Source organism: Nematostella vectensis, chromosome 13 (assembly GCF_932526225.1).
Source record: "Nematostella vectensis chromosome 13, jaNemVect1.1, whole genome shotgun sequence".
NCBI lineage: Eukaryota > Metazoa > Cnidaria > Anthozoa > Actiniaria > Edwardsiidae > Nematostella > Nematostella vectensis.
Window position 1 is genome coordinate 12,968,965 of NC_064046.1, and position 17,620 is coordinate 12,986,584.

At 37.3% G+C, this 17,620-nt stretch overlaps 2 protein-coding genes across 4 annotated transcripts in view; both read left to right on the forward strand.

The window, feature by feature from the left end:
• Positions 1-9,802, forward strand: LOC116603344. Its single transcript, XM_048720476.1, has 9 exons — positions 1-245; positions 321-382; positions 789-1,073; positions 3,339-3,449; positions 3,620-3,641; positions 7,205-7,236; positions 7,462-7,563; positions 7,674-7,685; positions 9,761-9,802. Exons 1-9 carry the CDS (start codon positions 119-121, stop codon positions 9,800-9,802), a joined length of 795 nt encoding a protein of 264 aa, XP_048576433.1. The 5' UTR covers positions 1-118.
• Positions 8,806-17,620, forward strand: part of LOC116615278 (ankyrin repeat domain-containing protein SOWAHC) — a 21,665-nt gene continuing 12,850 nt past the window's right edge. The window contains exons 1-10 of one of the 3 annotated variants that reach the window (XM_048720711.1): positions 8,806-8,992; positions 9,109-9,111; positions 9,828-9,914; positions 10,525-10,527; positions 10,649-10,651; positions 10,805-10,877; positions 14,446-14,526; positions 14,601-14,630; positions 16,397-16,635; positions 16,752-17,421. In XM_048720711.1, coding sequence (XP_048576668.1) covers positions 9,873-9,914; positions 10,525-10,527; positions 10,649-10,651; positions 10,805-10,877; positions 14,446-14,526; positions 14,601-14,630; positions 16,397-16,635; positions 16,752-16,820 — 540 coding nt within the window. In that variant the 5' untranslated portion in view covers positions 8,806-8,992; positions 9,109-9,111; positions 9,828-9,872 and the 3' untranslated portion in view covers positions 16,821-17,421. Of the gene's footprint in view, positions 8,993-9,108; positions 9,112-9,827; positions 9,915-10,524; positions 10,528-10,648; positions 10,652-10,804; positions 10,878-14,445; positions 14,527-14,600; positions 14,631-16,396; positions 17,422-17,620 lie in introns of those variants that run through there. The other 2 variants (XM_048720710.1, XM_032376789.2) reach the window with 2 other exon arrangements.

The following is a 17,620-nucleotide window of genomic DNA, read 5'->3' on the forward strand; positions in this document are numbered from 1 at the left end:
AGCCTAGCGCCAATCATAACAATCCAAAATGGCGACGTAGCGAAGAAGGGAAGCGCATTCGAGAAAACTCCGTGACAACTCTCACGAAATCAAGACCGCCACCGCCTTTATCACAGATATGTCTGCCAACGAGCCTTTGACTCTTGCTTTAGTGCGGGAATTCATCCTGAAAAATGGAAGCAGAGTTCGCAACCACGACTTGATAACTCACTTCCGTACCCAGCTAAATGACCCTGTAAACAAGGGTTCGTATTCAATCTGTGAGATTCGATCTGAATTGCCGAAAATTGATCCTTAACTATGATGTATTACATTTGTAGGAAAAGTTAGAGCAGACTTCAAGGAATATGTGCATCAATTGACAACTGTTCAAACTATTGATGTAAGTTTGATGAAGTATAACGTTTAGAGTGCATTCCTTCATGTTTTGATTGATAACGAGCTGTTTTGATTTGAGGTTTCAATTTGCGGGATTTTTTATATTATTATTTGTCATTTCACTAATATAAGTAATATTTATGCACTTGGTTTTTCACTCCATGCTGAGTGTTTATTCCTTGCAGTCTGAATAAGTAATATTGAAATTGAACTGTACAGAGTATATCCGGTAAAAAGATAAAATTTGCGAATGATTTTTATGATTTTTCAGTAAGGGACAGGACCTGTTATTCTATAACCTTAAGTTTGCTGTTATTTCATTTTTTAAATTTTCTTGGTATGGTGGTATGACTTACTTAATTTGTGAAAAGGAACAATAGAACTGACATTATGTGTTGCTGTTATTCTAGGGGGAAAAGTATTTTGTTTTAAAGAAACCAAAAGAAGCACCAGCAGTGCTTCGCAAGCCTCCTACGCGCCCCCACACAACGCATCATAAGCCACGCCCAGTATCGGCAATGCCTGTTGCAAGGCATGCCAAAATGTTTGAGGAAATGGCAGCAGCTCGTTACCCCATGACGCGGAGTCACTCCGAGGACCATGCCATGAATGAGTTACCGGACAAAGAGAATCGGCCACGTGAATTAAAGGCATTGAGTGACATGGTCAAGTCTGGCTCTATTGATAGTATGGATGTAAGTATGACATGAACTATTGATAGTATGGACATAAGTATGACATATACTATTGATAGTATGGATGTAAGTATGACATGTACTATTGATAGTATGGATGTAAGTATGACATGAACTATTGGTAGTATGGACGTAAGTATGACATGTACTATTGATAGTATGGACATAAGTATGACATGTACTGTTGGTAGTATGGATGTAAGTATGACATGTACTATTGGTAGTATGGATGTAAGTATGACATGTACTATTAATAGTATGGATGTAAGTATGACATGTACTATTGATAGTATGGACGTAATTATGACATGTACTATTGATAGTATGGACGTAATTATGACATGTACTATTGATAGTATGGACGTAAGTATGACATGTACTATTGATAGTATGGACATAAGTATGACATGTACTATTGATAGTATGGATGTAAGTATGACATGTACTATTGATAGTATGGATGTAAGTATGACATGTACTATTGATAGTATGGATGTAAGTATGACATGTACTATTGATAGTATGGACATAAGTATGACATGTACTATTGATAGTATGGACATAAGTATGACATGTACTATTGATAGTATGGACATAAGTATGACATGTACTATTGATAGTATGGACATAAGTATGACATGTACTATTGATAGTATGGATGTAAGTATGACATGTACTACTGATAGTATGGATGTAAGTATGACATGTACTATTGATAGTATGGATTTAAGTATGACATGTACTATTGATAGTATGGACGTAATTATGACATGTACTATTGATAGTATGGACATAAGTATGACATGTACTATTGATAGTATGGATGTAAGTATGACATGTACTATTGATAGTATGGACATAAGTATGACATGTACTATTGATAGTATGGATGTAAGTATGACATGCACTATTGATAGTATGGACATAAGTATGACATGTACTATTGGTAGTATGGACATAAGTATGACATGTACTATTGATAGTATGGACGTAAGTATGACATGTACTATTGATAGTATGGATGTAAGTATGACATGCACTATTGGTAGTATGGATGTAAGTATGACATGTACTATTGATAGTATGGACGTAAGTATGACATGTACTATTGATAGTATGGATGTAAGTATGACATGTACTATTGATAGTATGGATGTAAGTATGACATGCACTATTGGTAGTATGGATGTAAGTATGACATGTACTATTGATAGTATGGACATAAGTATGACATGTACTATTGATAGTATGGACATAAGTATGACATGTACTATTGATAGTATGGACATAAGTATGACATGTACTATTGATAGTATGGACATAAGTATGAAATATACTATTGATAGTATGGACATAAGTATGACATGTACTATTGATAGTATGGACGTAAGTATGACATGTACTATTGATAGTATGGACGTAATTATGACATGAACTATTGGTAGTATGGATGTAAGTATGACATGTACTATTGATAGTATGGACGTAATTATGACATGTACTATTGATAGTATGGACGTAAGTATGACATGTACTATTGATAGTATGGATGTAAGTATGACATGTACTATTGATAGTATGGACGTAATTATGACATGTACTATTGATAGTATGGATGTAAGTATGACATGTACTATTGGTAGTATGGATGTAAGTATGACATGTACTATTGATAGTATGGACATAAGTATAAAATGTACTATTGATAGTATGGATGTAAGTATGACATGTACTATTGATAGTATGGACGTAAGTATGGCATGTAAAAAGCCTCTTTTAAACAAAGATGAGAATTGATCAGATTTTCATTATCTCATGACTGTATACCACCTGTGTTACATCTTGCAATGCTATTTACAAGCTGGGAGGACAGTAAAGTATGAAGTACCGTGTTTGAGACAAGGCAAAATTGTGACATGCACTACAAAAATCATTCAAGATTATCTTGCTTTTTTTTATCATTTCTCTAAACAAGTGCATGTGCCATACTGGAACTTATAGAACTGATAATCTTTCCATTTTTTATGGCCTCAGAGCAAAACTTGCCTGGCCTTTAAATGATGGAAAAATTTGAGGCTCCATAAGTTCCCATATACGTCCCATGAAAACAAGGGAAATAGAAATATTATATATAGAGATATTCATTATACAGCATTTTGAGTAAATACAGGGTGGTGTACGACCTGCTAATCAGTCAATGAGTGAATGCCAGTCCATGCATGTAATACAGCTGTAGTTTTTTTATCACCTGTTGTTCTTTTGTAGTCTGTAGGGAGTACACACAGCACACCAAAGATGGGAAGAAAGATTTCTCAGCCAGGAAAAAGACAGGGTGACTCGCTAGAGAGGAATTCGCAAGCATTATCTGAGGATGTGGTGAGTGTTTTTCACAAATCCTTGATAGTTAGGAAAAATTACCCAAGATAACATCAGATGCGTGTAAGCTCAAGAAAATGGGGAAGAAACACCCCTATCCTGCTCTTTAAAATCCTTGCTACCGACATTGCCAATAAGTAATTTGTCTGTTTCTTTCTCCATTTTTATAGTTTGAAGACCCAGATATAGATGGTAAGTGTAAATGTAGCCAATTGCAATGCAATCTATTGTGTACTCATTAGATCTGTTGTGGAGTACGCAGGTCCAGTATGGGCTAACATAACAGGGTTCCTTGTCGACATTGTTGAGGGCATCCAAAAGAGGGCCCTCCGTATCGTTTTACCCCATCTACGATACAAGGAGGCCTTGGAAGCCAGCGGTCTCCAAAGTCTTGCTGACCGCAGGCGCGAGCTCTGTATCAGTCTCATGACCTCTGCTAAGGAGCTAGAACCCCTTCGATCTGTAATCTATCTATCTATCTATCTACCTACCTACCTACCTACCTACCTACCTACCTACCTACCTACCTACCTACCTACCTACCTACCTACCTACCTACCTACCTACCTACCTACCTACCTACCCACCTACCCACCTACCCACCTACCCACCTACCCACCTACCCACCTACCCACCTACCCACCTACCCACCTACCCACCTACCCACCTACCCACCTACCCACCTACCCACCTACCTACCTACCTACCTACCTACCTACCTACCTACCTACCTACCTACCTACCTACCTACCTACCTACCTACCTACCTACCTACCTACCTACCTACCTACCTACCTACCTACCTATCTATCTACCTACCTACCTACCTACCTACCTACCTACCTACCTACCTACCTACCTACCTACCTACCTACCTACCTACCTACCTACCTACCTACCTACCTACCTACCTATCCATCTATCTATCTACCTACCTACCTACCTACCTACCTATCCATCTATCTATCTACCTACCTACCTACCTACCTACCTACCTATCCATCTATCTATCTATCTATCTACCTACCTATCCATCTATCTATCTATCTATCTATCTACCTACCTATCCATCTATCTATCTATCTATCTACCTACCTATCCATCTATCTATCTATCTATCTACCTACCTATCCATCTATCTATCTACCTACCTATCTATCCATCTATCTATCTATCTAATAATATGAATTTTTTTTTCGGGGTTACGGTATCCATCAAATCGCATGCTCTGATTGACTTTCTTGAGGTCCGGTATACTACGATCCGGCCCCACGATACCGGACCGCTCACCTCCAAAGCTAGAAGATAATGAGTTGGTTTGTTATATGGCCATCGAAAACTGTTTTATTTACTCCCGAGGTTATAGATCTTGACAATAAAAGAGCATAATGATTTTGCAATGCGCGCTACAATTTCAAGATTGCTGAAATTTTATTTGGGATAAAAAAAGCAGCAAATCTTCTCTTCATACGAAGAAAAACGAAAAATTAGTTGAAAATTCTATTGAGGAAAAAATAGGTAAATATGTTATTTCCCAGCTAAAGGTCGGTCTGTATCGTGAAATACCATGACGAGGTCTTGAAAATACTGACCAATACCGACCTTCCAGCTGGTAAATAAAATATATGTATTTTTGACCTTGACTGTGTAAAACCTCTTTTAGTTGCCTCAGGACCTGAATTACCTCAATATAAAAGATTTTCCAGGTAAATCAAAGGAATTGAAACAATCTGTATTCAAATCCATGAATAGAAAAGTTGATTGAATGTGTTGACGTTAAACAATTTTAAAGACAGGTGTTAAGCTTGCAATAAGGGAGAGCCTTGCACAACTATAAATTACTTCTAGTATCGATTATGAGTTTCTGTCAGTATCAATGTGGTGGTTTGTCAGATGACTGTACAAAGGCTGCAAAATTTATTTAATTTTTCCACTCTAAAATGCTGTATAGTATGTAATGTTTTGTAACTTTGTGAGTTTGTCTTTGTGAGACTGTGTAGCTATTATTTGTTGAGGGGGATGCGCAGTTATAATTATCATATTAATAAGTTTTATATTTGGTGATCCTTAAAAAAGGTATGCCCCCATTTTTTGAGAGGGGAAGGCACGTCCCTTGCACACCACCCTTGCTACTGTATGCACCTACGCGTTATGTCATTCCATAGCATGTCTGGATATGTGAGCGACATTACATAGTTTATCTTGATAAGTCTCCTAACATAAGGTACAGTATTCCTGTGCCAAATGTAAAAGCCTGTAAAGTGCTCAAAAATCTTGATATGGATTCTTGATGGTCGAACTGTCTCCAGGTGTAAAGTAAATGTATAGCACTTTACCAAAAATAGTTTGCCTTATCTTAGACTCTCCAATGATCTTAGGAAGTGGGTGGCTCTGTATTATGATTGTCTCTAGACATCTAAAAAGCTAATAAGCATCTAGGAAATGTTGTATTTCCTCTATTGGATCACCTAATTATTCCAAATATGGAGGATTATTGGCTTTTAAAATCAGCAAACATACAGTGCGTTTTTGTTAATTGATTTAACTTTAAATAAACATTTTCAGCTCTTAGCCATTAGGCAGACACTGGACAGATATGTATTGCTGTACAATATAATCATTCATAGGAAATAACCTTCAAGTTGAATTAGCCTTTAGTCTCAAATGGTGTCTAGCCAGAGATTTCTTTGAAAAATGAAAAGGCGATGGAAAAAAAGTAAGGCCAAAATTTATTCTAACCTTTGATCTGAAATTCCAATAGATCAGAATCACTTATTTGTCAAAGTACAACCTTTTGAAATATTCATTGTGCATGATTTTTACATGTTTTAAATTCTACTACCATTGTGTGCTAGCCGTGGCAGATGATGTCTGTAGCAAAAAACATAGAAATCCCAACTCCTTTTTAAACAGGATATCTAAAGGTACAAAAGTTCACAATAGGTTTATCACTGTAATAATAGCAATTGACATATTATTTGAGTATACATTTTATTATTGTAATAATGGGGGAGCAAATCTGTATTTCTATTATCTTTGCCCTACATGTGTGGAAGTTGAAGCATTATAAGCCCTTTACAAGCCTAATTTTAAAATATAGTACTGTACTGGAATAACAGAAAGACATGTAGGTCTGGTCAATGCTATTTCTGACAATTTTTCCATTGTAAAATCACATTTTTTTTAGTATATTTCTATTTGTCAAATATTGAAAAATGGATCTAGAAGTTGAACAAATGTAAATAAACCTATACTTAGAAGTAGAAAGCTGGGATTTTTGGATTTTATTCATGTAGACATGACTTTCTGGCTTGATAGATATCTCATACCAGTCTTCCATATTTAAAATAGTGTATTTTTAAATGTATTCAAATTTCATCTACCAAGAATCAAGACAAAACAAATCTTACATCATTTTGTTTTAGACACATTTACTCTTATAGCAGAAAGTGTTGTCATCTCTTGAAATATTGAATGTTTTAAAGACAAAGAAACTACATTTTTGTTCTGCACAACATTTGTAGTTTGAGAGCAAATGACATTCTTGTTTTCATTTCTGAAAGAATTCAATCTAGTTTTAAGATCATTTTAAATTCAGAGGTGAAATCTCTCATAGATCTACTGTTTTTCTGTCTCTTCTTTTCTCTCTCTGTAATTCAGTGTCTTTGAACTGTAAGCATCATAGAGAAAAAATATACTGTTTTTGCCCTTTCTTGTACTCTCTGTGTTGTAATTCTAAGACCATTATTTCACAGGGGATGACCTGATGAATATTCCGACAATTCAGGTGGGTACCGACATGTCCCTGCTTTTAAACTCGCAATGATGATAATGATAGCTACTACGAGAATATATAGTGAAAACGCTTTCCAACTTACCTCAGTGGAAGTTCAATAAAAAATGAAAATTACTTTTTAAGGGGATGGATATATATTTCATAGAAGCAAAATTAACAAGAACTTTTGCCCATTAGGAATATCAAATATAATAAAGTTTGAAATTCTTTTTTCAGCTCGATGCTATAGAAAAAGAATGGTTGCTGACAACTGCTCGGGGGAACAGGGCGCATATCATGTGCTTACTGGAACAAGAACCTTTGCTCGCCAAGAGAAAAGTTAGTTCACCAAGCCTAGCCAAGGCTGATTTTAAAGTGATGTTGAAGTAATTGACATTTTAACTCTGTCTTTCTCTTTTTTTCTTTATTCCTGTCATTGCCTCCACCAGGACTTCACTTCCGTAAGTATTATTATAATGCTTGCAACAATAGTTGATTGTGTAAAACCTTTCTCCCTAATCTAGTGTTGATAATATTGAATTATATGGCTTAGCCAGGGGATCATTTTTTGATCAACTAATAATACTGGAGATAAGTATGATAACCAGTTCCGTATCACTTCATATTTAAATTGCTCTTCCTTTTTTCGGAGGGCCCAATGCTCATGATGACTACAAATTTTCTTATGCAGAAAAGACTACACATTTTCAAATTTTATTGAATTTAAATGTATTTTCTGTTTGCACATAATATGTGGAATTCCGTAGCAGCGGGTATAGTTCCGTATCACTCAAAAATTGCACAGAAAAGACTACACATTTTCAAATTTTATTGATTTTTATTGTATTTTCTGTTTGCACATAATTAGTGGTAGTAATTCCATAGCAGCGGGTATAGTTCTTATCACTCCGAGTTTTTTTCATTTGAGAATCAATAAAAACGTATTTACTGAATAACATATCAAATCCCTTCCTTTTTGCTCTCAGTTAAAAACATTAAAAATGGTTTTAACTTCGCAATGCAGGAGGTTAACAAATAAACAATCGTCAATGGGCTTTCGCTCGCGTGTCACTTACACATCCATATTGCAAGAAAGAAAACGGTCTGAATTATTCCAAAATTAATTCCACAACCCACACAAATACTGAAACGGCAAAATATACAAAATGCAAAAGTGTAGAGGATAAGGTGAGCCTAGAATTGGGTGATTTGTTTTGATAATTTTTGTGCACGAGAGCTCAACAAAAAGCCGTTTTTATTTACAAAAACAAAATGTGAATGCAACGCCAATGCGTTTTTTGTAGTTTTTTTTTTTAAAGAGTTCTGCAATAACAATCCCATATCCCTTTGTAAGTTAGCCAGCTAATGATTCAGTTATGGTTAATCTTGGCCGTTTTATTTAATAATCATTGTTTCAGTAATTATTTTATTATAGAATAATATTTTATCAAGCACAATTGCTATTGTTATTGTTATTGTTCTTATTAAAATAGGCATTAATAAGCTAGTAATAATCAAAGCTGTCCTGTATAGACAATAAAACATACATGACTCATATAAAATCAGCAAGAATATAAAAAGCACATTTAGAATTATATGCTATTATATCACCCCCCTGCTTAAGTCCTCCCCTCGCCTTTCCTGATAATCATTTTGCTCAGTCAATATTCTCCTTTGAAACTCTAATTGATGCCTCTCACGATATCGTAATATTTACTTTTCATGTACTACTCCCTCTGTGTCTTCACCATCATGGCATCTATAGGGTGTAAGTATAGTATATCTAATTTGTGTGTTTATGATTCTGTTGGAGATAATTATATTTAGTGAAAAAATTGCCTAATATATATTTTTCTTTTTCATGTTCTTCCTGGCACTCAATAGTATGTAAGTATTTAATATGTTAAGTATTCAGTTCCAGCTGCGTAGCCAGGATTTTTAACGGGAGGGGGCACAAAAGGGACTTTGAAGGCATTTTCTCCTGTATTTTAGATCATGTCTTATACATTTCTGTATTTTGGGCTGCTAAAAGGGGGGCCCGGCCCCCTTGGCCACCCCCTGGCTACGCCCCTGAGTTCCTCTAACAGCAACAAAAACCAACACTGACAAGTGTATGGCTAGCGAAGCTGTGACGGTGTCCCCTCTTGCATGTACGACATGTACAACACGTGTCACGTGGTACCACGTGTTAAAGTCTTGTGTGCAAGGCCATGCATGTCATGTAGTATCCTACTTTAACCCCGTCTAGGAGGTATTTGAACAGCAATGACGGGGAAATGTTTCAAATAAGTTAATTTCACAACAATTAAGGCAGCGATTCCTATATTTTCTGAACGAGTATTTAAAAAAAGTATATTATTTTAATGCAACTTTTTGTGATGTCAAAATTTGTAGCTTTTGCCCCAGCATTCACATGATGATCTTCTTATGAACGTTGAAAAGGGCAAAAAGGCAAACATCTGTTTTAGATAGGGGAAATCAGTCTGGTATACAAGGAATTATGGCCATTGTATGAAATCATGGTTTCTTCTTGCAGTGTGAATATGCAAGGTTTCTTGGTCTTGTCGTTGGATCATAACAATGCCTTTCTTGTTTTTTTGCAGACGGCCTTGCACTGGGCTGCTAAGCATGGGAGAGATGATGTAGCCATGATGGTGGCTAAAGCTGGTGCGGATGTCAATTCCAAAACGGTAGCTCAAAAAACCAAACACAATCTTAGACACATCTAAAATGGTAGCTTAGAAAACCAAGCACAATCTTAGACACATTTATGCTAAAACGGTAGCTCAGAAAATCATTAATCTCACACACATAAAAAACAAAAAAACAAAAAACACAATCTTAGACACATTTTATGCTAAAACGGTAGCTCAGAAAACCAAACACAATCTTAGACACATCTAAAACGGTAGCTCAGAAAACCACAAACACAATCTCGAACACACAACATACTAAAACTTTTGCCCAGAAAACCAGTAAGGAACTGTTCAATATTTGAACAGGGACTGGGATTAAAAATTATTTCACAACAAAGTTTTTGAGGCAAATTCCCTGAGTCATTGAATTAGGTGTTCCCCTTTTTAAAGTTAATTTGAGCTTTAGCTACTCAAATCCTCTTTTGCACTCAGTAATGTTACCAAGGCACACTAAGCACTCATTATTACCTAAATCTAGCAAGCAACCAATTTACTTCGCAGAAATTTAATATAGATGGTTAGTTAATGTTTAGTTGTCTCCAACAACATGATATTCCTATACTAACCTTTTTTTTTTATTCTCCTTTTTTCATCATCAATACAGCATGTAAGTATGTTGCTTTTTTGTCATTTTATCTACCGTATCTACTATTTTATAGTACCGTACCACTAACACGTCTGCATTTTTCCTCATGTCGCTGTTTGGAATTGATTCAACTGAACAATAGGGGGTAAGTCATAGTTTTGTTGTTTACTAAGTTTTCAAACCAAATTTGCACTGTCGTGGCATCAAGCTGATGTTGATTATTGTGATGTTCGTGCCATCTGACCAAGATTGTTTATGTACATGCAAGATCTAAGCATTTGTTGCCTATTTCACGCAGGGATATACTCCGCTTCACCTGGCTGCCATGCATGGCAATGATCGTGTTATTAAGGTTCTAGTCGACGACTTCAGTAAGTCTACCTGCCCCGCCCCCCCCTCCGGGCGTGTATCTAGGGGGGATGCGTAGGGTGCGCACAACCCTTCTTCCCTTGCTGCTAAAAGTCAGGGACCGCGGAGGCTGGTATGCTGTAGCCCTACCTCAGGGCTCCAGTTTTTTTAAGGACTTCAGGTAGACAGTGCTGTAAAACGCAAGACTAGTTCCAGGACCGCGCGGTTAAACTAGCCTTTTTGTTTTGAAATGGCGGCGTTTTACCAGCGAACTGTCACATTTCGACGAATGCTAAGAAACTAGACCAAACCTAATATAATTTTTTTATGACTCCCTCTTTATCAAACAAATCTGTCATCTTTTGTACAGTATGATTTTAATGCTATACTGTAAGTCAAAACAACGACTAAAGTCATCCTTTCGTACAGTTGTTACTCGAACGAGTCAACACTACGATGGTGTTTGTTTTTGCCAGAACACGCGCATGCGCATACGTTATTCATTTGCATAAGCCACTGTCCGGAGTCCTCGTTTCCATGCGACGCCATTTTCTGCCATTTGTCATGACAACAGCCCACGCTTTGACGAAGGCGATGTATTGCGAAGTTTTATTACATTTATAACATTAGATAGTATGCTCGCCTGTTATACTTTTTAAACAAAAAATATCATGACATTAAAGTATAAGGGTCAACTTATCTCATGTTAGCAAATCAACTTCCTAAGAAGTCTTAAAAGAATCAGATTTTGGCGATATTTTGAAGAGAATGAATAACATGAGAAAAGTTCTAACTCTAACTAAATTTCACATTTTTGGTACATCCAGTCATAAGCAAAGTTAAAAGCCGAGACTCACAGCATAGCTAAAACTGTTATTTTACTTAATCTGAGTGAAATCTGAGCACATATTTCCACCTGGTTTTAATATTATTGAACGATTACGAGCTTTCATGGTTTTACCGTCTCCAAGCCCCAAAGCACGCATGTAATTATATTCTATATACTTTTGATAAAAATTCCTTCAGGAATGTGTCTGGGAGGTCTGATTTCCGTAGCACCCTTTATTAAGAGCAAAAAGAGTAAAAAAAAATAGCGTAGACATGCAAGAACAGCCAATAATTATGTTTGCTTCTAAAAACATTTTTGGTACACCTTGTAATAGACTCGTTTTATGAAAATCATGTACAATATATGAATCTCCAACTAATAAACTATCGGTGTGTGAAAGATGGGCTCCAGATCCTAAAGCGTTAAAAAATAGGAGGATAAATTCAAAAGTGTGTCATTCACTCGGTCTCGACTAAATCTTTGTTCTAGCCGTAGAAGCGTGCGTAAATAGCAAAAGAATGAAATGAACAAGTGACCGTGCATTCCAGCATGGCAACTGGGTTAAAAATAGACTTCCCTCTATTTTCTCCAAAATTTTGTTTATTTGGACTAAATAAAATTTTGTTATTATGCGTGAACATTACTCTTTAGGATGAGGCACAATTTAGAAAATGAAAACGAATAAATATAATTTTATTCACGTCCTAGTGATTTTATGCTAATAAGTCGAGCATGATTTTTCTTGTAAATTTCCTCTTCGCATTATCATGGGGGCAAGACACCAAGAGAGAGGGTAGAAAATCAGCGAAAGATACTTCTTAAGCCTCTTTGAAGCTAGAAACATAACTTCTGGTACTCCGCCTGAAGAAGGAAAATGCCATTTATATGATAGTGTAGGCTTTTTCATTTATGAAAGTTGTTTTACCAGCTTTTAAGCAAAGCGATTCAATCGAATCAAAATGTAAACATATGACCAATGATTGATATTAACCAAAAAAAATACTTGCAAAATAGGTTCTCTATGACAAGAGTCATCAAACTGTCATGTGACCCATAGTCCCTAATTTGTCAGGTTAAAACGGTTAAAATCGAGAGAGTCCTGTTGTTTAAAAACTAATTTAAACCACGCAGTGCATGTTGCAGTGCTCCAAAAAGGTTAGTTAAAAAAAAAGTTAGAAGACCCATTTTTAGTTATGGTTGCAAATCAGACAGCCTTTGTTACATCAACCGTATGCTAGCTCAAAGGTAAACCCCCGTGAGCCAACTAAGAGGTCATCAATGACAATTAATTTTATAATTTTAACTAGAAGCTTTAAACGACCAGAAAGGCGTAATGTGCCATTAAAATTGTTGTGTGTTGTTCTGAACAATTGGGCGATAAATTTTTGTGCTCAAGTACAGGCTTGGGTTTATTATCATTGAGCTAGGTAGAAAGCTTGATAAGTTATCTCATCCCTGTGAAACGATGACTTAAAATGGCGTCGCATGGAATCAAGGACGCCGGACAGTGACTTATGCAAATGAGCATCTGTTCCGTAGACTGATACTTGTTTGTCTTGGCCAAATTTTTAACCTTCCACTAGTCTCCGCGGTCGCTGATAGTTGGTTAATTCTTATTGAACTATCGTTAAATACTACCCTTTTTCCTAAAGAAATCATATTATTATTGATACTTACGAATGCTCAACTCTAGCCCCTCCCCTGCTAATATCCTAGGCATGCGCCTCTTCATTTTGAGAATTTAGTATTATTGCTAAGCCTAATTTAGGTTAGTTTTGATGTCCGTACTTTAGTCCTTTAATATTTAGCCGCACTGGTAAGAACACCTTTGTTGAGCAACAGCGACCACCATTTTCCATTACTGAATGTCAATTGAACTTGTTTTAGTTGTAAACAAAAAAAAAGAGTGGGTAGCTTTGCCTTACTTTTGACATCGTGAGATATTTGCCGTTTAAGGTGGCCCTCATCAATTCAAGACTGGTTTCCAAAAAGAACATGCATTTTCAAAGCGCTCCCTTCCAATCACTATTTGCGCGATTACATTACATATACGGAGAATACTACATGGAAAGTGCGCGCGTACGGTTTTTTTTTTCACGAGTTTTGCAGGATAAAAAAAACGAACGAGTAAGCGCAGCGAACGAGTGAGTTTTATTTATACAAAATAACGAGTGGATAAAAACTGTACAAAGTACTTTCCATGCTGTATTTTGTTTATTATATACATACTGAGAAATTTATAATAAGCTTATTACATAACATTTTATTAGACTTGGCTGCAGAGGCTCCGAGGTTTGTGCTGTTCGACGGTTCAGTTGTAGACAGACAGAAACTTACATTGAAATGAATCTGTCTCGCTTACGTCACGCACGAGACTGTAGTTCATGTTACACAAGTAATGCAATTTTTAATTTATTAAATTTCGACATCTATGAAATAAATAAATTACTAAATGGAAAATGCTTGTACGATTTTCGTTGATGCGTTGGGATTGAAGCCATTCAAGTACGGTGAAACATCATCGTTCGCGCCTCTGATTTGCTGAGACCAGTAAACAAACGAAAATTTACTGAATATGTTTTCAGTGAGTATTTCTCAGTATGTATATAGTAAATTGCTCCCCTTTATGAACCTGCCTTTTGCTGCTAGCCTCTGTTTATGGTGTCTTGGCTTGGTCCCGCTTGCCCTCTCGGGACTCGGGATCACCACTGTGACTTTTAATCGTTCATTGGTAAGAGGTCCTCACATCGTTCTCTTTACAGAGGCTGACATAAACGCACGTGACTTTAGCGGCCGGAAGCCACGTCAGGTTGCCAAGGATACGCTCACGATCGAGGCTCAGAGTATGACGTCATATCCTTTGCTTGTTTCCGGTATATTTTATGCCTATCTGATCCTAAGTTGTCTCTTCATACAGGGCGATTGGAGCATGTACTGACTCTCTCAGGTATTTATCCATTAATATTTCTGGGTTGTTTGTGTTTCGGTGGCGTTTAGTGAAAGCGAGTGTCTAGTGATAGTAAAATGGATGGGTTTCTAAATAATACCTCATAAAATTCTTTCTGGATACTAGAGGGTCTAATTGTTTTTAACTTACAGGGTAAGATAAAGAGGATTTTCAAAACCCAACTCGGGGTGGGTAAAGCGGAATTTCAAAACCCATTAGGAGTAGGGTAAAGCGGACCCAAGGGATATGCAATAATTAGTTTAGAGAAATTCAGCCTGAGACTGCCATTTTGGATTCATTCTGCATTTCATTTCTTTCCTTTCCCTTCATGGATGCACTGTCTCTTGGAATCTTTTGTGCATTGTGTAGCTGTGCTGTTTGTTTATGTGTGGTTTCTTTGTTGTGTAAATACGTAATAACAATTTTCTACGTTATACCATGAAACAACTCATTATTTTAATGTCATTATTAAGCCATCTTAGTCATAGTCGTCATGACACAGCAAAAAAAAAAAAAAAAAGGCAAATTTTCCCAAAATAAGGTCTGGTTAACTTCGCGGGTAAGCTTGAATTTTTGCATAAAGGTTCCTTATGTTACGTAAACCAACATATCAAAAAGTGTTTTTTCTAATGCATTCGATATGAGGCTTGAAGTGCAATTTTCAAAGTATGAATTCTCCTCTTTTTTAGGGAGAAGTTGGGCTCTGATCAGAAAGCCAACTCTGCTCGCTAATATCAAAATTTTCATATCTTCTAAATGTTTTTAAAATTTGGAATTAAGAATTTGGTCAGAGGAACTCCTTGTATGCGTAATCTTGAGCTTATATATTGAGAATTGGAAAATTTCATGCCATGTTTTTGCTCTGTCCGTCATCATACTGAGTGTGATGTTTGAGCATGTAGGGGGGGGGGGGGGGGGGGCTGGTGTTGAATATGCAAGGAAACCATCGCTGAGCAGGTTGTCTGTGCATATGGAAGACGTCCTTAAAATCGCAATAGAACGTTCAGGTTTTTATTCATGAGTGCTTACACCTCCCTGCTATCTCGTGTAGCCTACGGGCACATGTTTTTCATCCTTACAGCAGTTTGTGATTTAAAGACAGCGCTAGAGAAATAATAGAAGTGGCAGAGACCAAAAATGTTGTTTTTATAAAAAAGGATCTTACGGTCAGCGGGAGACTTGGCCAAAAGTTTCGTACGGATAAAAGTTCTCAGACAATTTTTCGTTTTGTATGCGAAGAAGCCAATTGAAGGATTTCCACTTCCGCCCGTTATATCTCTAAGCGTCACGTTTTATTAAGCGTCAGGTTATTTCTAAGCGTCACATATATCTAAGGGTCACGTTATATTTTTAAACGTCACGTTATATTTCTAAGCTTCCCGTTATTTTTCTAAGCGTCACGTTATATTTTTAAGTGTCACGTTATATTTCTAAGCTTCCCGTTATATTTCTAAGCTTCCCGTTATATTTCCAAGTGTCACGTTATATTTCTAAGTTTCACTTTATATTTCTAAGCGTCACGTTATATTTCTAAGCGTGACGTTATATTTCTAAGCGTCCGTTACATTCCTTAGCGTCACGTTGTATTTCTAAGCGTCATGGCATATTTTTAAGCGTCCTAATATTTGTAAGTACTGCAGCTTAATAGTACCATCAAAGGCTTACATCCAAATGTCCCCACTCAGCCCGGGGTTTGGCTCGGGTTTTGGGAAACCCTGTCTACCTAGTAGAGTCTGTGTCCTTCATGTTGTGCCGTTAAATGGTAGATGACGATTGTACCCCTCCGTCGACCCCGCCCAGTGGCCAAGAACGATCTGGGGGTACCCTACGGGGCGTCCTTAGACATATAAGCTTCAAGAAACAGCGAGACGATCGACGGAAGTCAAGGGAGTACGATTTGCATCATCATAGCGATCACCGGGACGAGGAATCGCATCGTGACGGTCGCAAGAGATCTAAAGACTACGAAAAACAGCATCATAACGATCGCCGGCTCTCTAGAGAGGAAGGATCGTACCGTGAAGGACACAGAAGGTCTAGGGACTGCGAGACATATAAGCATAGCGATCGCTAGATTATGCTTAAAGGAGTGTGCGTAACGATCGCCGGCTCTCTAGAGAGGAAGGATCGTACCGTGAAGGACACAGAAGGTCTAGGGACTGCGAGACATATAAGCATAGCGATCGCTAGATTATGCTTAAAGGAGTGTGCGTAACGATCGCCGGCTCTCTAGAGAGGAAGGATCGTACCGTGAAGGACACAGAAGGTCTAGGGACTGCGAGACATATAAGCATAGCGATCGCTAGATTATGCTTAAAGGAGTGTGCGTAACGATCGCCGGCTCTCTAGAGAGGAAGGATCGTACCGTGAAGGACACAGAAGGTCTAGGGACTGCGAGACATATAAGCATAGCGATCGCTAGATTATGCTTAAAGGAGTGTGCGTAACGATCGCCGGCTCTCTAGAGAGGAAGGATCGTACCGTGAAGGACACAGAAGGTCTAGGGACTGCGAGACATATAAGCATAGCGATCGCTAGATTATGCTTAAATGAGTGTGCGTAACGATCGCCGGCTCTCTACAGAGGAGCGGAAGGCCATAGGAGGTTTTATTGGTGCGAGACAAAATTCTAACGATCACTTAGACAAAGTTGTATCGATCGATGATAGTCTAAGGATAAAATATTTCAACGTTAAGATATAAGGTTTCTAGAGACTCAAAGGTAAAATGGCAGCGTAGTAATAGCAGTGTGTCGTAACTAAAGAGAAAATAAACATCGATCGCTAACTGTTTTGACAGTGTTGAACTGAGAACTAGATCTGCACTACCCAAGATGCACTTCAACCCCGGTGATGGCGATAGCATTGACAACAACGCTAGAGTAGATTGCTTTGTGACCTCATCTAATAATCATAACAATTAAAACACCAACAGTATTGAAGCAAGCACTTCCGAGTAAGTGGCAGATCACTCATAAACGATAGCAATTTT